A 22,576-nucleotide genomic window follows, 5' to 3' on the forward strand; every position below is an offset into this window, starting at 1 on the left:
CGGCATTACCTCGTCCACTGTGCATCAAGCACAGTGCTCAGAACACAGTAGGGCTTCAATAAATATTTGCAGAAGAGCTGAATTAATAACTTTCTTACTCTGCACATGAGAAAACTATAGCTAAGGCATATTAAGTGACTTGCTTCGAGGTTGAAATGCCAGTTCTTCCAGTCTCACTGGCCAGGGCTCTCGCCACTCGACTCAAGTTTCACCCATGGCCATCAAATCTTAAATGAGGGAAATCCACTCCACTCAGCATTGTTGTTTCCTTGACCCAAAGCAACTACCTGGAGTAAGCCTACTTTCCTTTCTAAGTGGCAGCCTTCACATGTATGGAGACTGTACTTGTGTTCTCCCTACTCTAGGTGACACTGGCACGGCATGGTTTCTAGCCCCCTCACTATCTTATCGCACACCAATAGATGCGGCTGCATGTTCTTCAAGAGCAGCAGCCATAACTGAAATTTCTAGGCGTGGTCTGGCCACGGCAGACATGGTGAGGACATCCTCTCTTCTTTCTGGACCTGTTTTGTGAATGCTTTTGACGCGGCCACAGCAGCACAGAGGCAGGCTTCCCTGCTGCCTCATTTGTAGGCCCACCAAGTTGCCAGTAGATCAACTTTCCCCTACCTTTTATCTTTGTAGTTAATTTTCTGAATATAAGTATAGGACTATCAATTTATTCCTACTAAATCTCACCTTGTTTGGTCCATTCCTCTAGTTTGTGTTTCAGAATCTTGATTCTGTCATTCAACATATTAGTTGTCCAACCTAGTTTTGAGATAGCTGCAAATCTGATAAGTATGCCTATGGTATCTTTAATCATCATCCAATGTGGGCAAATAATAAAAATAGCTGGGGCCCGCCGCATGGCCGAGTAGTTAAGTTCAGGCACTCTCCTTCAGTGGCCTGGGGTTTCGCAGGTTCGGATCCTAGGCGTGGAGATGGCCACTGCTCATCAGACCATGCTGAGGTGACGTCCCACATAGCAGAGCAAGAAGGACCTACAACTAGAATGTACAACTACGTACTGGGGCGCTTTGGGGAGAAGAAGGAAAAAAAAAAGATTGGGAACAGATGTTAGCTCAGGTGTTTAAAAAAATAAAAAATAAAATAAAAATAGCCAATCCTTACATAGGACTCATTATGTGCCAGGCACTGTTCCAAGCCCTTTTAACTCATTTTATTCTCAATACAAACTTATGAGGTAGATGTGATTATTATCTCACATCTAAGATTCAAAAATGGAGGTACAGAGAAGTTAAGTAATTTACCCAGAGTCACACAGTTAGTGAGTAGCAGATCTAGAAACTCAGCCGGTCTGATTCCAGAAACTTTGCTCTTAATTACTAAATTATCCTTCTTCTCACTATTATCATGTATTTTTACTGACAACATTCTAGGCTGAAAAGAATCCATTAGTCAACAATCCTTGGGTAAAGCTGCCAATCACTTACAAAATGACATAACTATAATCTCTGATAACCCAAGTTTCTCTGTCTTGAGGGTTTTGCCACATGCTTGTCTGAACACTAAGTGCTGTGCAGCATGGATGTGACCTAACTGTCTAGTAATCCCTTGTTCTCCTTTGTGCATCCTCAATCAGACTATCAGGTCCTGGGGGTCCAGGCCACAGCTATGCTTCTCTTATATCTTCCACAGCACCTACTACATAACGAGCACACAACAGAAATCCAAGTGTATCTTTGACAGACGGCAGGCAAAGCCAAGGAGATTTTCGCTGAGTTTAATTCTGTAGGAAATATGAGGACAAAGTTTAGAATGGGGGAGTAAGGACAGACACCACTTTAGCTCTTTGGCTTTCTAATTCTCTACAACAGAGAGCCTCTGAGATGAGCAGCGACAGGGATATACTGGTCTCCCAGACAGTGGCCGTGACCACTTGACTCCTCGTCTTCCCGTCCCATTCTCCTGCTCATCCCCTTCAAGCCCCTCATACCCTTTCGGGGGGCTCTTCCACAAGTCTTTGAAGAGCACAGCCTGCACCTCACTCCTACCTGCATATGCCAACGTGCCTGGCAGAGCATGTGTGTGGCACACACGAGGGGTTTAATAAATGCTATTGAAATGAACCCTCCACTAAAACTCTACTCAAGGATTTTACTATCAGCAACCCCTCCATGGTCATATTCAAGGTTGGGGAAATAAAACTTAGTCTTTCAGCACACACACAAAAACTAGAGATTTCTCCTCTGGGAGATATCAATCCAAGACGCTAAAAAACAAAATGACTTAGACAGTACAAAGTGGGAACAACTCTCATTTATCCAAGCTATTTGTATGTTTTGGGCATAGCTAAGTTTCCCTTCATTGTTTTTTTCTCTCCAACTGGCTACTTGCCTATTCCTTAACTCAAATAAATCGTCACCTTATTACCATTCCTAACAAGTAGGAGACAAATTTGAAGATAGCAGTAAAAGTAGGAATTGGAAGTATCAAGGAAAGTCCATTTCTTTTTATCTCGGTCTCTCATTTCTCAGGAGATGTGGCACTCTGGCTGCTGGAGAGTCCCCTAACTTTTCGCATGGGAATCAAAACAGATTTTGGCTACACTGGAGCTTTTTTTTTTCCCCCAGGAGCATACTAAACAACTTCCTTTCTTGGCACTTAAAAACCTACAGATCTTTCTTGAACTAGACTCACATGAATAATCAGCTCCCAAATTTCTCTTTTTTTAAGAATTGCTATTCCGCTTGATTTACTCTGAGGCCAGTAACTCACTATGCCCAACTCAGAAATATTGCTTACTACCAGAAGGGCAGCTATTTAATGAATAATTAACCACTCCATACTTTCTATCAGGAATACTTGTATTACCAGGGTAAAGGTATCCTTTATGTCTAAACGATGTTGTAAAGCAGGACTTTGCGAGAAAGACGCCCTCATTTATCACACGAAATGCCAAGTGGTATTAACAAGGTCGATACTGTTTGCTTAATATATTTTGCTTTCATAGGGGCATGAAATGATTTGTTTTTGCAGCTGTAACAGAGTTAGAGATTTAGCTTCAGCTTAGCTAGTTGAGGATATATAACCAGGGGCTATTAATTATCTGCCTAGAGGCCTCTGGTCATCTTTCCACAGCACACAACATCCTTGGGGTACTGAGCTGCACCGTAAGCAGCCAGAGTCTATCCTCAAATAATCAGTCCCGGCTTCTCAGGAACTGAGGGGAAACTAAATAATTCAAATTTATTTCTTACTCCACAACCCCACCCCCCAACATGTGAATGTTATTAGTGCACAGATATTTTAGAAGTTGAATAAGGAATTCTAGAGAAAATTTTAGTTCAGAGACTAGTTTCAGACACCCATTCCCACAAATGAGAAACTAAAACACCACTTTTCTGACCTTGAAGCACTACAGCCAGCCCCTTCCCCTTTTCTCTTTTCTCACACTGCTGTTCTGCCTTAAATGGAGCAGGTGGAGAGGAGGAAGCTCGCTCCAAAGATAGACTTGTCAAAAGCCTGCACAATTCTAATTGCTCTCTACCTGTTTGTGGATGTCAGCTGGGAGCAACTGCCAAAAAGCCCGGGGAGGGGGGGGGGCGGCAAGAGGAGGTAAGAGGGAAAGAAGGGGTGGGGCCAAGAAGAACCAGAGTGCAATTCAAACAAAAATGAAATCACACACACACACACACACACACAGAGAAGCCTCCCCATCTCAGGCCCTAATAACAAGCTTCTTTATCAGAGGCTCATTGTCAATCAATTAGCTGAGGCAGCAGGGGTCTGTGAGGAGGGGCGCCCGGGGAAACAACGGGCAGCCCTGTTGTATTACTATTTAATCACTTTTGCTAAATAAATAGAGCAGCCCCGAGGTGCTGTCATGTCAAGGGAATTTATAACAAAAAAACTTCATTTTCCACTGGTCATTCCTTTTCCCCTCAGGAGAAGAGAGGGTTATTACTGTAGCCTTAAGTTCCATCTTTGTGTTTCTTGCCTTTGATTCCCGCTCGGACCCTGCCACTTTCTGGCACTAATTTGTCAGGCTGAACAAAGACAGGATTTGTACCTCCTGTAAGGTCTCAATTAGGAATGGCTTCTGCTGTATTATGTGCCATTCAGAGAGGACACAATGCCGGTAATTACAGGAATTTGCACTAAATGGCTGAAGAATTCACAGCAAAACTTTTCCCCCGCCTTGGGCTTACCCTTCCCAAGGGCTGGGGGGAAAAAGGGAAAGCAAAAAGCTCTTACTGCCAGAGATGTAATTACCAACAGCAGTCCCAAGAGGTTAAACAGCAGCCAAAGGAGTAAAACCAAAAAACTGACAACGTGAAAATGGTTGAGAGGATCCCCTCGGCTCACCCTTTTTCTTGCTGTCTCTTTTGTTAACATTTTCAATTTCAGTTCAGAATCAGAAACATTGCCCCACAGTGGGCCATCCAATTTCACCCCCAGAGTACAAAGCAGTAACACAGAGAACACTTCAAAGGTGAGCTTTGCATCTCCTGTTGCATCTACAAACAAGGCCCTGAGCCCTTTTATTATAGTATTCAATTGCTACGTTTCTTGATTGCTGGGAAATTACAGGAAAAATATCTGTGTGTACTACTGCCAAGAAAACCACGTATCTATTGAGGGGAAATAGGTGCATATACATGACTAATTCTGGAAGAAAATAGGGCTGCTGGCTTATAATCTAATTTATACAACATTTTATGAACAACCTAATTTACAACTACTTACAGGTATATACTTCACAAATATTTTAATAAGCTGTGTAATCATTTGATTTAGCATTAATATTTTAACACCACAGATTCCCCATGCCAAATATAACTTGAATCCCAACCAGTAACTTCACTCACTAGGGAAGCATACCTCGTTTTCTGCTACAGAGGTGTTTCTGAAAAGCAGTACCAAAATACCACCAAATTCATTGTTCTTAAATACCACTTTCACCCTATACTCCTCTGCTCAGGAATCTTCTGTGACTTCAGGGTCAAACATTAAGTTTAACCTTATCGAACTGCCTTTTCTTGGTAGGTCAAAAATGACCAGATATCTACAACTTCATACAGTTCCACTTGGCATCTCTGACAGTTCTCTAATGGAAGTGGGCCTCACTTCTAGAGCTCCCATCACAGCTGCCCTGTGGCATTCATGCTGTAATTCTTGGTTAATGTCTGTCCTCCCTAGTGGACTGCAAGTTACACGGGAGCAGGGACCACGTCTACTTTCTTGCAGCATCAACTCGTCCAGGTGCACCTGAGCCTCTGGCATAGTCAGAAACTCGGCACACAACAAACGGTAGAATGGATGGAAGAACTGACTTTTCAAAGGTTTTCAGGAAGAAGGGACAGAAAGTTTAAAGGCCCTGGAGGCAGGAATGACCAAGATAGGTTCCACAACAGGAAGAAGACCACCATGGCTGGGGCTTCCTATGCACAGGGCAGCCACGGACCTGGAGAGGAAGCCATGGAACAAACCACACATAATCAAATACAACTATAAAAAGTTCAAGCACATGTTAAGAAATACGCAGTTATACAAAAGTGTGTATTTTCACAACCATAACCTCAGGCATTTCAGGATGGTCACAGTCCATTTTTTCTGCAGGGGCTCTTTAAGTTTCAAAGAAGGACATAGAAAATTCTTCACCAACAGAAAGAATTCAGTGAAATAAGGCCAACTGCACTATTTTGTAGACTTAAAAGCCAACATTTGTGGTTCCCCTGAATAGCGACTGAATGACATAATAAAGAGCTAGTCAGTGCTATCTTCCACTTTTAAACTTTATTCATCAAAAATATTTACAGGGGGAGGGACTAAGTGGACATAAAAACTTACAGTCTAAAGAGGCTCACTAAAACAATGAAATATTGTGAATTAGCTTCTCCTTAACTGATAAGGCCAAGATTCAACTAAAAACAATTTACTGGACTTGTTGGCATTTTGGAAGGTAAACATGCCATGCAACCAGTGTTTTCACTGAATACACGTTTTTATGAGGATGCAAAGTTAGGGGACACAATACTACAGGAAGAAACAGCTGGTTTAGATTAACTGTGTTTGTGAGAAATATGGATCAATTTTTAAAGTTCCATGTGCTATAATAATCTTTGATATAATGAACAGCTTCCCAAGTAATTTAAAAAACATTCAGAGGTTTGCTTAGTGAGTTTTTGCCTTTTTGTTTTGAGATGCTGCCCCCTACAGGAGAAGAACTGTTTCTACCTGAGGCAGGAAACCAGTATTCCATGGCGGGGTACTTAAGGAAAGTGCAACCCGGTAAACCACGCATATCACAAAGCAACTGAACGTAGCATCTTCCAATGGAAGAGGTGGCAATGAAATAGAAAATTTCTACTTTGGAATTGGCCACACTATCCAAATTAGGATTTATTTCTCTCCACCCCAAATTAGAAACCTACCTGTGCCCCATTAGAACTCCAAACCAAAGCTGAGCGGAGCAGACGGGTTTTAGTCTACATCGCCTGTCTCCTGAACTCCTGCTTCTACCACCCCCAATTATTCTCCAGCCAAAGTTAGTGAGCACCAGATTCAGATAGCAAAGGGAGGCATCCTAAAACATGGAACCTAAAGCAACTGCCAAAAAGTTCTATCTCTGCCCACTATGTAATCCTTTTCCTCTTCTTTTCTACTTAGCTTCCTTCACCCTGCATCCACTACTCACCTTTCTCTGTCTTTGTCCTGTTTTCATTTCTCCAATTGCTAGATGCAGTGGACCTGCTGAATGGTACCCTCTGCTTGCATTTCTCCTTCCTGCATGTGAGAAACACTACTGATGCAGTACAGAACGTGGGCAGCACACACTCCATCAGGAAGCAAACTTATGAGAGGAAGGTGAGTTAGGGGTCAACCAGGTGACAATCCTTGTGTACCACCTGAAGCTTTTCTTTCCTCTTTTACCAGAGAGTTTCCCCACTGAGCTACTCCAGTCTCCACCTTGAGAACTAAACTAAGAGGTTCTCACCGATTCCAGTAAGACCACAGATTTGTCGACCCTATCAGCAATCTACAGCCACAGAAGCGCACCTTAATTCCAGGATGTCAACAGAGTAAGCACTGAATAATTTCTGTTGAATGGCTGAACTTTGAAACATAATATATGCACTAGTACAAGAAGACACTGAAATGCCAGTAATTTCTAAAAACTGTACTAAAACCACTGTCTCCTTATTTGAAAACCATTTTCCAAAAGTAGCTGGATGACTTAACACAAGGTCATTCATGCCTATAGATATATGCACATCAACTAGCATGGCTCCCTCACGGGCTCACTGTTTCTGGTCTGTCCAGTCCCACCCCTCGAGTTTCTGCTTCACAGTCGCTGAGGTCCCAAGGCAAGTCAGGGATGATTCACCTACTCCCTACTTTAAGCAAATTATTTCTCAATAGAAACAGCCATCATCATAACTAACCTAAATTCAAAACACGGGCTTTCATTGTGCCACCTCTATTTGACTTTTCAATGCAGGAGCAAGCACAAAATTTAAAATTTGGTCTTGGCTGGTGGTAAGCTGCTTCATTTTTAAACAACACACTTAAATCTGATACACTTGAATTAAAATCTTCCAAATCAGGCTTCCAATTAAAGCTACCATCATGATAAATTTCATGTTACAAATTGTGGGGTTTAGTGAAAGGGGAATAATTTGATTCTATTTATAGTAGATAGATTTGGTTTAGTGAGTTTTTTTCCTTTTTAGTTTACTGTTTGGGGGAAGGTGAGAGGAATGGGGAGTAGGGGAGAGAGGCAGTAATAGAGTTGCAGGAAATTACAACAGATGACTGGCCTTGAACTCCACTTTGTGTCTCACCCCTCCACTGAGCTCCAGAAACCCCGGGCTTCCCCAGGATGAGGCACAGGCGCAGGGTGACTCAGCGGTCATCTGCTGAGTCATCTACAGTGCTCTCAGCCACCTCCAGATTTTCTGTCAAGGCTGACTTTCTAGATTCTACCTTAACAGGGCTGGGCAAGGTCATAATGATAGTTACTGACTGGACATTTTCCTTGCCTAAGGAGTGTTAGTGGTCAGCTTTGGGCCTGAATGTCTCTTATAAGATGATCTGTGACATGCACATTCACAGTGACCTTTGTTTAAGAAGGCAGAGAAAATGGAATCAGAGCAGATGCAGGAAGCCTCAGTTCTAGTCTAGTGACACTTCGGCCAAGTCATTTTGATTTGATGGGGTATATCATACCTGCTTCTGCTTACTTCACCAGACAGCATGAAGATGGACAGGTGTCTTAATAGGGCAAATTCCTTGAAGGAGAGGTGCTTTTTAAACAGGAAGTAGCTGTGACTGGCCTACTGAGAGGATTTTTAAAGTGAATTCCAACTGTGGGATTCAGGATTGTTCTTTAATGAGTTTATGCTTCATACCTGCACATTTGAAACTCTGAGCCGTGAGTCCTCGTTCTAGAGACAGCGTCGTCAGAATGCTGAGGAAGCTGGTGGTCACAGACTGACGTTGGCTCTTCCTGAGCCCGAGCCCACCCACCAGGTCCATGGGTTTGTTCCTCAGTGTGACTTGCAGGTTCTGCTCTGAACTCCTTGCTGCATTGGCAGCTGTCTTCAGAGCTTCCATCCACTCCTGAGCCCTCTGCCGGGTCTCAGCACGGAGGCGGAGGACATCCTGGGGGAAAATGACTTGAAAGCAAGAGTCGCAGTCATCCAGGTTGTCCGTCTGGACAGCAAGACACACATCCACATTGTAGCTTAACAGGGGGTCCTCATCTAGCTTGCCGGGCTGAAAAGCCATAAGGCAGGCCTGGCTCAGCACAAATGTAAACGCCTTCCAGTTATTTTGGATAGTTAGCCTGTAGAGTGTCCCTGATTTGAGAATGTTTTGGTGCTGTCTGGGGCCACCCAAGACAGGGGACAGCAAGAGCAGCTCACTGGATTTCTGCTGTAAATAATGACGCTGTGTACAGTCAACATGAGGACCAAGCCCTGGTGAGTTTGCCAGTTCATCCTGCCTTCCCACATAACCAGGCACGGCAGCATGCGTGACTTCCCAGAGTTTCTGCCCCCAGTCCAAAGCCTCCCATGGTGACTCTGCCTTCAGCTGTAGCTGAGTGTTGTCATATAGAACAGTATCCACCAGCCTGGCCTCAAGGTTGCCCAGAACAGATATGCTCTGAAAGTGTGAAAGCTGGTAGGTGTCATGGAGGTTTTGATTCCCACTGCTGTCAAGGTTGTAGAAGCATAAGCTGTAGGGAGAGAGTTCTGCGTAACAGCTTTGCCAGTAACTGTCATGGTCCTTCCTAATCTCCAGGTAACCCTTCTTCAGAATGTTTGGGAATGCTTGCTTGTGTTCTAGAAAGAAAAAGAAAAGAAAAACAAGGGAAGCAACGTATTAATTCATTAATATGAATGAACTGAATGAGATGAAAAGGCAGGTGCAAGAAACCACAGATCGAGGTCAATGGCCTTCTGGTTCAACTAAACATAGCAGAAGTAGTAAAATTCCAAGATAGCACCTAATTGACAAGCTGTAATTGGGGAAAATCTCAGGTCTAAAAAACAGAATGGAATACAAGACAAGAGTAAGTATGGGGGAGTCAACATCAACATGGCATGCAGAGGTCTGGGAGGAAAATGATGGCTGAGACTATGCCCTGTGGGCCCAAGAGACAATGGCACTCTGCCAGGACTTCCTGTTTTCTAGGTGACATTCTACAGAGTGCCAAATACATGAGAGAGGACTGGACACTCCTGCCACTTGACCTAACTCCCTGCTAATACTCATCCTTCTTTAGGGCGGTCAAACCAGGAGGGTCAATAGAAAGGACAGAGCATGAAGTATGCTGCTCACAAACTCCTGTTTCTCAGATACCCTCACTAGTCTCATGGCCAGTTCAGGAGCCTTCTGTCTTACAGCCAGTTCTCCAGGACTCGCCAGGAGCTCACTTGTGAGGTGTCTGCTTAGATAGCAGCTCTCTCTTACCTCTGAGCGTGACTGCTCATGCCGCTCCCTCTGCAGGCAATGCTCCTTCCCACCACTTCCACACACTTACCTCACTCAGCATCTCCTCTGCAGAAAGGGAGTTTGTCCTGCCTCCCCCAACCCTGACTCCTCGCCTGCACACACACCCCTGGGTCAGTATCAGCTATCCCTACTACATTATTTCTCTTTGATGAGGTCTTATCAGGCTGTACTATAATATTTTATTTAAATATCTGAAAAAATAAGACAAGCTTTGAAGTTTTTAGAAGTCTGGTTCTCCCTACTGGACTATAAGCCCCACTGAGGACAGGGAGAGGTGTGTCCTTTCATCCTTTTATCACAGGTCACAGTGGAATGCCTGGTACACAGCAGGTACTTAATAAGTACTCGTGGAATTAGAGGTAAAGCTCCTAGCACAATGCCCAGCATGCAGTAGGCATAATTCCCTTCCCTTCCCTTCCCCTCTCTTTCACAAGTTTATCTGGTCATGCCATCTCTAATCAACGATTATCTGCAATACATACTTTAGTACTTTAATAAAGGGGACTGTCACTTGGGAGATTTCCTGACATTTTCAGAGGGCATGAAAAAGACATCCACGCAGGAGGGAGCTCTCCTCCCTGGTAGGGATTTTCGTCTCTGAGACACTCCTTAATCTCTGCTGACACAGGCTGGAGACAGTCATAAATTAACTGAGTCATTCCCTAAGGAAGACAAATTACACTCCCAAAGGGTATGATTTCTGACCTTGACTGAAGAAAAAAAAAGAGTTACACAGATCTAGATCTTAAAATACTGAACCAAAAGAGAAAAGGAGAGAAATGAGGCAGAGAAAAGCCCATTTTACCTGCTTTACATCTCTGGTCCTGACATTCATTAATATATCTGTGGTAACTGAAAAGCTATTAATTTCTTGCAACTCACCCTCATCCCTTTGTAGAGAGAGAATGGAGGCCTATTCTCTGGTTATCTTTCTTTTCTGATAGTGCAATAAGGGAGGCAGTGCTGCTAGACACTGCTGCTGCCCCCATCCCTCATTTCTATCAAGTGCTGATGACAGTTCAGGCTTTTCCATAATCAGACCTGTAACCATGGATCCCGCCATCCTTATCCCTCCTGTGACCCAGCGGCTCTGCTATGTGTCCTGAGTAAAATGAAAACCACCTCTCTTGCTTTTAGCTGGGAATTTCCCTCTCCATTTCTTTCTTCCCTGAGAGCTTTTCACAACAGCTACCATGAATTAGAAATTCCACTTTGGGCCCAAGCCAGGATCAAACCTGATTAAAACCTCACTTCTTTCTGACTGTACAAGCTGGGTGGTAGATGCCAGCTTGGATGGACTGTGAAGTGCTGCTAGGGAGTCTCAGGGAAAGGTGTTCCCTCACCTTCTCGATGCAGAGTAAGGGTAAAGAATGCTGTTTCAACATTTTTCCCACCTGCGCTCAGCCCTCCCCAAACAAGTGTGCTAAACTGAGACAAAAAAGTAGGGTGTTAATCCTGGGAGATGGCCCACCCTTACATGCTGCAGTCTGCAGTGCTAATCTCTTGAGAAAGGAGACTCAGGAAGAAGAGAGCAAATGTGATCAGGAGACTGTTCTCCAGGGTACGACTCCTCTCTGGAGAGCCCGTTTATAACAGAGCTTGGTAAGGTTTCGTGTGTGAAGTATTTGTTATCTTTGATTATGGAGGGATGAAGAACTACCATTTCTCTTCAGTCTCTAACAACTGCTACTTTCTATTGGATCTGAAGTTTAGTGTTTTTGCTACTGACATATCAGAAGTTATATATTTAAATCTAAGCTTTCATTAATTTACTATAGTTCAACTTTTGTTTCCTCAGACCATATCATTTCAACTCATTAAATTAATCACATACATTCTTTTAAAGTTTTCAGTTTCACAAATGAATAATATAATCTCTGTCTTAACTAATGACATAAATTATTCAGGTAGGACCACTGACAAACTTTATCATCATTTCCCCAATGAAGATAAAGAAATGTGATCAAAATGAATCAATGTACCTATAAATTTCATACTGAAACCACAAGAGAGTAATTCCTGATGAAAAAGAGCAGAGAAAAAGAGAACAGAGTTCTTTGTTTCCCCACTGCTCTCCCTTTTGGCTGGTATGAAGCGCTGGCTCTGGTCCCCTCAAGGAAGGCCCCCTCCCCCTCCGCCTCGTCCTTAAGGTGCTCAGTGAGTATTGTAAGGACAGTAGTTGCAGGACTGAGGAGGAAGAGGGATTTTCCCCACAGCGCGCTGACGCACTTCTGCCTTCTGCCCTGTCCACACACGAGTTCCTCTTTTGCCATTATTTCCTCTATCTGTTCTCAAAAAAGTTTCCATTCTCATGGCCACCATGTTAATCAAGGTCTTAAGGGGTCCCCACATCCTCCCCCAGCCACATCCCACCTGTTACAGGTTAACCTTTCTGGGTCACTAACAGCCCTTCCCATGCCCGTCCTCAGACCAAAACCTGCACAGCAAGTCCACACTCCTTAGCTTGGCCTTAAAATATGTTATTATGGAAAATCGCAAGTATACTTAAAAGCATGCAAAAGAGTAAAACGAACACCTGCTGACTCATCCCACAGCTTCAAAAATCATCCTGTTTCTGCCACTCTTGTTTTATCCCTCCACCCCGTTCCAACTCTTGCTTTTTATTGTTTCTGCGCTGGAATATTTGAAAGCAAATCGCAGACATTTAATCATTTGTGTTGTAAATACTTGAGGGTGTATCTCTAATCTAACAGATAAGAACTTAAAAAATATTTATGATACCATTTTCACATCCAATACCATGAATAATTCCTTATCTAATATCAGTCTGTGTCTGTTTCACAGGTTGTCTCAAAAAATTTCTTTAATACAGATGGTTTGTTCAAATTAGGTTCACATATTGATTTGCTTGATATGTCTTTTAAGTTTCCTTAAATCTCTAAGAGTTTTTGATTCCTCCTTTTTTTCATGCTATGTTTTTACTGAAGAAATTAGTTCATTTGTCCTGTAGAATTTCTCATATTCTGGATTTGGCAGAGTGTATCTTCATGTTATTTTGGCGTTATAACAAATTATATTTTTATTATGATGGCATCTATTCCCTTGACTGAATGCCTTTCACTTCTCCTTTTAATATGTGCAAAATAGACAAGGAATAAAATTAAAATGGGTTGTTTAAATGTTCCCCTGTTTCCCATGTTTTCTGTCAACTGCTATTTAGATCTCAAGGCTCAGTTAGTTTTTGTTTTTGCAAGAGTATGTCACAGGTGGTTGTCCTGCTCTCGGGATATTAAGGTTGACCAGGAGGTTCAGAGGACATTAGCCCGATCCCTCTGTTGTAAGTTTTCTCAGGCACCTTTCACACAACGCAGCCACTCTACTCCGCTCCCCCACATTCCAGCCAGGGGACCTGACGCTCCTTCTATTACCCACCCCTCCCAACCTTCACGCATTTTCTCTCACTGTTCCACCTGCCTAGATTTCCCCTCATCTCTGCTTATTCATGCTTTCCTCGCATGTGAGAACTAGGATAAAATCTCCCCTATTCCTGAAGACTTTCTTCATCCCCTCTAGTTGAAAACAACTGTCTTCCTCTGAACCCCCAAGGCAGTATGGCTACACCACTCTGATGACTCATGTTTCAGATACTATTTCACATTCATCAAATAGGTAATAAACAATATAATAAAATTATTCCAAAAAGTCAGTATGAAGTTTAACAAAGCAAAAAAAAATAAGCTTCTGCCTCCACACCCCAGCACCCACAATCCTCCTGCCCAGGCTGTGTATACTGTTTGACATCTAGCCTTTAAGACATTAAACGTGTAATAATAATAATATAAGTAATAATTAGGTGTGTTCACATATATTAGCTTATTTAATTACTGAACTGTTATGTGCTTTCATTTTGGTTACTTTATGCAACTCTGTCTCTTTAAAAACCACCATATCCCAGACTGCAACAAATAAAACATTCAGATTATCTCCTTTACCAAGAAAATCTGGACTGCCTGAGCTAGTACAGCAAATGAAGTCAGATGAACAGGACTCCAAAGATCAGGCAATAGTTAGAATGAAAGAGCAACATTTTACGTTTTAAATTTTTTTTGTTTTCAATGTGTAATGTTATCAAAGAACTCAAAAGCCCATGAGTGCCAATATTCCAAATCAAAATATCTAGGCAAATTTAAAGAAAGCATTTAAGTTCTTGTAACAAGATTAATAAACGTGAAAAAAAGCCAAATGGAGAGTGAATGGAGTACTCCTAACACTACTGTAGAACACTCCGTCCTAGACAAGCCCACCTCGACGGCCACTCTAAGTCAAGCAGATAAATCACATTTCTCTGGCCCTTGATCATCTCTGTCTTCAGTTTCTCTACAGGCTATCTAGCCTATAAGGACAGATGATTTTAAGAACCAAAAGCCTGGGAAACAGGAGTTACATCTGTTATATGGGCTCAAAGATAAGGGGGCAAAGCAATTTGACACGCATTTACCGAATGCCAACTATGTGCAAAGCTGGGCACAAGGCTTTGTTAGAGACACAAAAATGATAGAAGGTCTCCAGGTGCTTACCAACTGGTTGTGGCAAATGACTCTGAGACTTCTAGATCAATACAGATTGATTAACTGAAGACAAAGGAGAAACCATAGTGTCACTCCTACAATCTGGTTCTTCTTCATGTATGGCCAATGCCAACTGTACTCAGCTGCTATTGTCTCTTGACTTCCAGATCCCAAACTCAGCTTCCCAGATGACAGTGGCCACTGGGTTCAACCTCACCTCACAGCTCTGGCTTGGGTGCCACCAGCATTACACAGACAGTCTAGAGCATGGCAAAGTGTGAAAAGACTTCCTCAGAGGCACAGAGCTCCCTGAGAACCATCCATCCACCTGCCAGCCCCACTTCCTCCTACAAGACTGCACACTTCTCTGCACTTAGTTACAACCTCTAGGCTTCTGGGGGTACTCCTGGACTTCATTCCTTACAGACTACCCACTTTTAGCTCCACCCACCCCTTCTGGCACTGTCTGAACAGAGACAGAAGGCAACTTTCATTGACTGCCTGGAACCCTGTACTGAGAAAGATGCTGAGACCACATCAGACTCAGCAGGGAAAAGGCACTGTGGTATCGCTGAGGTGGGAAAAGATTTATGTTATGTATTTGCCATCTGGTTTTAGGATCTTTATCAATACAGGTCCTTACCTTCCTTGACTCCAGAGACCTAATTCTCTCCTGCACTAAGAGTAATATCCTAGACCTCTTAGACCTCTTCATCATCAAATACTTACCAACTTCCACCTTGGTACTTCTTCATTCTCGGCACAGGCATTTTTCTCACTCTTCCACCTCACCTATCCTCTACTCCATCCTTATAAGGGCCTTTAGTCAAGAAACCTTCTACCTTACCCATTATAGTCTCTTCCTCTTTTTACTGAACTCCTTCCTCCTCTAGATTCTGTGGTCAACAGTTAAACGTGTTTTCTCATACTTTCCAGATTTAATCACCAACTCTGGATCACTACCATCATGTATATTCTCTATGTAAGCCTAGCATGCTTGAGGAAGATAAAGAAGTACTAACCCAAGTGTCTTAGTCCATTTGGACTGTTATAACAAAATACCATAAACTGGGTAGCTTACAAACAACAGAAATTGATTTCTCACAGTTCTGGAGGCTGGAAGCCCAAGATCAAGGTGCCAGCTGATTCAGTGTCTGCTAGGACAAGCTTCCTGGTTCAGAGAAGGCCATCTTTCTGCTGTAACCTCATGTGGAGGAAGGGGCTAGTGAGCTCTCTAGGTTCTTTTTTATAAGAGCACTAATCCCATTCATGAGGGCCCCACTCTCATGACCTGAGGGCCTCCCAAAGGCCCTACTTCCAAATACCATCACTTTAGAGGTTAGGAGTCCAACATATGAATTTTGGGTAGACACAAACATTCAGACCATAGCACCAGTCAAACACATTTCCATGTTGCTCAACTTCTATCATATCTTTAACTCTGACATTTCTTCTTTTATTCATTCAATGGATCCAAACACAATCCCCAGAACAATTTTTCCACAGTGTCTTTCCTCTCCCCAGATACCTACTCCACTGTCTCTTTCTGCGTACAGTAGGGAGCATTTTGTGCACTGCTCTATATACACTATACTTGGCTTTACTTCAACACTACACTAACCAATGTCCTGTAAGAGTGCTGTGAGCACAGTGGTTAGGACCACAGGTGCTGGAGCATATTGGCCTAACTTTAAATAGCAATTTTGCCCCTACTGGCTGTGTGACAATGGGCAAATTACCTACCCTCAGCCTCAACTTTGTTATCTTCAAAATGGGGCTACAATAACAGCACTACCTTATTGTACTGTTGTGAGGAAGAAAAGAGCAGCTCTCAGAATGATGCCTGATACATCATAAGTGTTCAACAGATGTTTCTTATTTTAGTCCTGGTCTCAAAAAAAGAAAACTTCTTGCCTCCTTGTTAAATTAACCCTTCCACCTCTACTCTGTACCTAATTCCTTCCCATTTCTTCAGAATCTCTCTCTCTATAACATCTTAAAATTATCCCTCTACTAATTTCTTTTCCTCCTGTCTTCCAATATCCTAAGGTTTACTGTGTCTACCAAAAAATTATTCATTTGATCCTACCTCTCCTATAGCTTAATCTTCTTTCAGATTCCAAATTCTTACAATGCTTCTACTTCCTGTTCTACACAATCTGGCCTCTGATTATTGCTCTGACCTCGTCTCACATCCCTTCTCTCCCTCCAGCCACAATCCTCATATATTTGTTGAACAAGCCAAGCACAGTCTAGCCTCAAGGCCTCTGAAGTTGGTATATCCTCCATTTGGAACTTCTCTCCCCAGTTCTGTTGACTTACTCGTCTCCTTCAGTTGTTCACCTCAGAGGTGCCATCCTCAGTGAGGCCATCGTATTCCACCTTACTCCCTCTCTATCTTACTACCTGCTTCAGTTCTTTCAAAGGACTCTTTCCTCCTTGAGGCCAGGATGTCTAGATACCCTTCTCACCCCCATATACCCAGGTCCCCAAACATCTGTGGATGTATGTACAAAGGACCACAATAGAACCTGTGGAGATACCAAATCAATCAGACACAGATCCTGTCAACAGAGTTTCAGCCCAATTAGAGGCCCTCTTTTTTTCACAAGTCCCACCTTCCTCTTTTGCCACAGTCACCCTCATTACCTCACATCATGATGACTGGCAGAGCCTTCTAATTGGTTTCCATCCCCTCAACTCTTTCCATCTACCAATCCATCCATGTACCATTAGGGCCTGAGGGGACCCAATAAATAGCATCCCTTTTCTTCACCCAAGTTTTAAACCAACTGAGACTGACAGAAGTAGTCAGACACATGGGGATCAAAACATCAGCCAGCTGGAGGACACAGCTTAGGTGTATAGCAACAAATGGAAGCCCAGGATTATACAGATTTACCTCCAGGTCACAAGCAGCACTGGGTCACCACGGGCTCCCCTCCTGGGGACTGCCCATGAAAGGCTGCTCGGTGGAGGGGCAGGTCTGGAGAGCAGACCAGAATTAGTGCCTCCTGTGAGAGGCTGAGTTACACTCGCCTGGCACCTCTCCCAAACCTGCCATAAGTCACTGCTCCCAGGGTGGAGTGTGCAGAGGGGCAGGCAGGCCAAGAGCATTATTCTAATGGCGTCCTTCTCATGGACACAGATGCTGCAGGGAAGGAGGTTCCCTGCTACCTCCCCCACTACCTGTCCCCTCGGCCAACTTCCAGACTTCTTGTGAAATATCCTTTCAATCTTGACTTGCAAGAAATTTTCAAGGGCTTCTTGCCAAACATATCACATTAATTCTATTTGTCTGGCTTTGAAAGTCCTGTATAACCTCAGCCCATTACTCTCTATAATGCAGCCCTGTTCCAGCTTAGCCTCCTGGCCATCCCACACACAGGCTGTCTTCATCTCCATCTTGGCTTTGCTCCATCCTCAAAGCTTAGCTGAAACATCTCTTCCTCAAGGAAGACTTCTCTGACATTCTATTTATTTTATTTTATTTTTTTGAGGAAGATTAGCCCTAAGCTAACATCTGTCACCAATCCTCCTCTTTTTGCTGAGGAAGACTGGCCCTGAGCTAATATCCGTACCCATCTTCCCCTACTTTATATGTGGGACACCTGCCACAGCATGGCTTGAGAAGCAATGCGTAGATCCGCAGCCGGGATCTGAACCAGCGAGCCCTGGGCTGCAAAAGCAGAACCCATGAACTTAACCGCTGAGCCACCATGGTGGCCCCTTCTCTGACATTCTAGATCACAACCATCTCTTTTGTTTACATTCCTGGTTAACAAACATAGTTTTCCAAGTCCATTTGTTTCATGCTATAGTATTCAACTGTGTTTAAGCCAAAAACTAGGAGGAAAAAATTAACTAATTTAAGGTCTTTCTTCTCCTCATTAGAGGCACATGAGAGAAGTAAAATTAACAGGATCTACATTAATCGTAACACAAAAGTCCACAGCAAAGAACATGAAGAGAATGATGCTATAGGAACCAAAGCGGGGCTGTGTCTTGTACATTTTAAATATGGTCCACAACCCTCATGCAGTGCTGGCCACTGTAGTGCTCACAGATACTTGTTAACAAACTTATTCTGGTAGAAATGAACTAGGCTCAAGTGATATCTTTTCTGTGAGCTACTTTGGAGATCTTTCTTTATGGGTGAAAGACAATATCCCATTGGTTTTCCCTTCATAAACCTAACAGAAAGACATATTATCTATGTAAGCTTTAATAGAAATAGACCTGTAACATATCTAGTTACCTATTGGCCAGACACATGAACTTAGGGATCTTTTCCATCTAAGTTCTTTGCTATGGGCAAAGACCTGGTCAATTTCACTTCTCAAGTGTGAGCCAGACTAGGAGATTATAGACCCAACTTCTTAAACGCAGAAGGTTTCTGCCCTCTGTGACAAGGGTAATCTCCAGTCTTTACAGAACTTTTTGACCCAAAAAACAATTCCAAACATCAGCTTTCAAACTATACTCATTCTATGCCATGGTGAGCTTTTCATTCTGTTTCTCTGATCTATAGGAATTAAAGAATTTCCCAGACTAGGGCCACCAGATTTTAAGATAAATGGCATTCCATGGCCATATCTTTGGATAACACAAAATCATAGAAACTTAGAACCAAAAGGAATTAGAAATCTCTTTCCCCTAGCCCCATCTGGGGTAGAATCTGTTGGTGGCCTGTCCCGCTGGCTAGTTCTTCCCCTTCTCTCCAACAGAACCTAATTTTGCTCAGGCATGGTGGCATATGCTCAGGGAAGATGGGCTCTCCTTGGTCCCACGGAAAGAATCATGATCTGTTTAACCCAATCAGAATGACACCGTTTTTCTTTGCCAGAGATTTTCCTTTCAGGCTGGGCATGCAACCCAGTTCTGGCTACTGAGGGGGTACTATTGGGGGCCTCTGGGAAAAGACTCAGAAGGGGTTGCCCTCCTTTCCTTTTCTTACTTTGGCTGTTGATATATGAGAAAATGGTCCTTGGGGCTGCTGTAGCATCAATGAGAGGACAGAACAGACATCACCAATATACTGAGAATAACAGGGCAAAAAGATGGAAAGTGCCCGGATCCTTGATGACTCTGGGACCACCTACCTCCGGACTTCTCACATGTTTATTGCATACAGTGCTTGATATTCACTAAGCATTCAATAGCTATCTGTTAGAGAGATGAAAAAAGTAAGATGATAAATGGCCTTACTATTTATGCTACTTTCAGTTGAGTATTCTATTACTTGCTTCTGAAAAAATTCTAACTGATTTAACAGATTTGGACAGAGGTTCTAGGAAACAAAATGACCTAGCCAAAGTTATACCACAAAGTGTGCAAGCTGAGAGTGGAACTCCAACCTCCAGACTTTCCATCTAGATCACACTGTTTCATTCACGGTGAAGAGAATGGGACCTAACTTCCTCAGGCCTGAGAGGCACTATTGCAGAGCGGTTCTGCGTGGCCTCCAGGGTGAAGCCTGCCTTGGATGTCAGCCACACCACATACTGGCTATGTGCTCTATGGCTCAGTTTCCTCATTTGTAAAATCAGAACAATATCATCTATCATATTAAACTATTGTGAACATTAAATAAGATAATGGATGAACACTTCTTAGCAAAGGGCTAAGAGTAAAGTTAACTCCCATTAAATAATAGCTCTTATTGACAGTATTAATAATAACAAACGTCATTCAACTTGAGTCAAGCTATAAGTAAGGAAAAAGGAAAGAGAGGGGATTTCCATTTTGGGGAAAAAAACCCCACCAAAACTGTACTGTCCTGATTTTCCAAGCACCAAGAGATACACCTTGCATAAGCTCATATTTGGTACAATACAAAGTTTTCTATAATATGGTTCATATCATCAAAGAACTTCCAATCTAGTGTGGGAGATGGATGTACATGCAACTATCTACAATATGCAGCAGCATAAAATGAGCTGTGTAAATAAAGTGAAAGAAAAAAAGAATTTTAATGAGAAAAATATGGAAAGGTCTTAGGGAGGATGTGGCATTTGAACTTGTCCTTGAAATATAAGGGAGGATTCTGAAAAGTTAAAAGGACAGGGAGGGTATTCTGGATGAAGACACAGTGTGAGCAAAGGTCCAGAAGCCTAGAAGCACAGGGCATATTCACAAATGGCATACAGATGGGGCAAGGAAAGGTGGGGGTGGTAGGGTTAGGAACATTCTGGATGCTTTATAAAATTTACACTTGCTTTTGTGAAGAAAGGGGAATCATGAGTGACGTCAGCAGCATAGCGGAGTGAGCTTTCCTGGTAACGTCTCCCCTCCACCATAAAACGAAAAAGACATTCATACTCCAACAGAGGACATCCAAACACAACACAAAAGACGTGTGAGAGACTCACACAGCCATACGATGGAGGGTGGAGAGACAGGAGTCCCCCTTGGAGGAGGTGGAACTAGGTGAAGGGAAACTTCACTCCCTCCTCAAAAGACTGGGACCTGGGACCGTGGGCGGCCTCAGAGAGGGAAGGAATGGGGGGAGGGGACGTTCGTTCATGGGAACATAAAAGATCCCCAAGGGCCCTCATAGCCTTGGGGAAAGCCCCTACCAAGGTGAAAGCTAACGGGGGTGATCTTATCAGGCCAACATCTGGGGAGAGCAGATAGCGAGGGCAGAATGAGAAAATTCTGAGAGCATGCAGGAGAAAGTGCCCCTCCCCCCCCACCCACCCAGTGCCCACTCCACCACCTGGGATCTTGGCAGAACACAGAGGGCTCAGAATATGCAGCTCTTGACCCCCACCCAGTAGTGATAGGTGGTAACAGCAACCAAATAACAACTTGATGCACAAAAACAGAGCCACGCCCAGTAGCAGTACCAACAATTGTATTAAACCTTCATACCAGAGAGAAAATGACAAGTACCCAGAAATCAGTCCTGAGGACACAGAAATATGACATCTAAATGACAGAGAATTCAAAATAGCTATCATCAAAAATCTGACAAGTTAAAAGAGAAAGTAGAAACACAATTCAACAAGTTCAGGACCTACTGAACACGCATCACAAAAGAGATTGAAACTATAAAGAAGAATCAATCAGAAATATTGGAGATGAAAGACACAATCAATGAGATAAAACAAAATATGGATTCCCTGAACACTTGAGCAGACATCTTAGAGGAGCGAATCAGCATAATCAAAGACAGATATGTTTAAATGCTCCAGATAGAAGAGGAGAGAGAACTAAGGCTAAAAAAAATGAAGAAAGTCTCTGAGAAATATCCAACTCAATAAGGAAATGCAACATAAGAATTGCAGGTATTCAAGAAGGTGAAGAGAAGGAGAATGGAGCAGAAAGCTTGGTCAAAGAAATAGCAGACGTCCCAAACCTAGGGAAAGAGATGGAAATCCTTGCAGAAAAGGCTGCCAGATCTCCTACATATGTCAACGTAAAAAGACCTACTGTAAGGCATATAGTAGTGAAACTGGCAAAAGTGAATGACAAAGAAAAAATACTAAAGGCAGCAAGGCAGAAGAAAATAACCTACAAAGGGACCCCTATCAGGCTTTCAGCGGATTTCTCTGCAGAAACCTTAGAGGCTAGAAGAGAATGGAATGACATATTCAAATCTTTGAGGTACAAAAAGTTTCAGCCAAGAATACTCTACCCAGTGAAAATATCCATCAGGTATGATGGAGAAATAAAAACTTTCCCAGATAAACAAAAGCTAAGGGAATTCATAGCCACGAGACCCCCTCCCCCCAACAAAAAATCCTCAAGAAGGCCCCCATCCCTGAAAAAGGGGGAGAAAGGGGTTACAATGCATTGAGTAATGAGAGAAGTAGACAAAATCAGAAAATTGTAGCTATACATCAGAACAGGTGAGCAAATACTCAAGAATAGCATTAAAGATAAAGGGAAGGAAAACACCAAAAACAAAGATAACCTTGTCATTTTAATCACGAACTCAAAACACAAGATGGAATAAGACATGAGAAAAATAACTTATGAGGGGAAGAGGAAAGGGACTGAATTGGTTTAGTCTAAGGAAATAAGAGGCTATCAGGATATGGACTAGCTTATCTGTG

General features: G+C 42.9%; 1 protein-coding gene across 4 annotated transcripts in view; it reads right to left on the bottom strand.

Moving 5' to 3' along the window:
- Nucleotides 1–22,576, bottom strand: part of PLEKHM3 (pleckstrin homology domain containing M3) — a 176,204-nt gene that overhangs the window by 120,667 nt on the left and 32,961 nt on the right. For all 4 annotated transcript variants that reach the window (XM_070581815.1, XM_070581816.1, XM_070581817.1 and 1 more), the window contains exon 3: nt 8,379–9,314. In XM_070581815.1, the coding sequence (XP_070437916.1) occupies nt 8,379–9,314 (936 nt within the window). The remainder of the gene's footprint in view (nt 1–8,378; nt 9,315–22,576) is intronic.

This window comes from Equus przewalskii, chromosome 17, assembly GCF_037783145.1.
Source record: "Equus przewalskii isolate Varuska chromosome 17, EquPr2, whole genome shotgun sequence".
Lineage (NCBI taxonomy): Eukaryota > Metazoa > Chordata > Mammalia > Perissodactyla > Equidae > Equus > Equus przewalskii.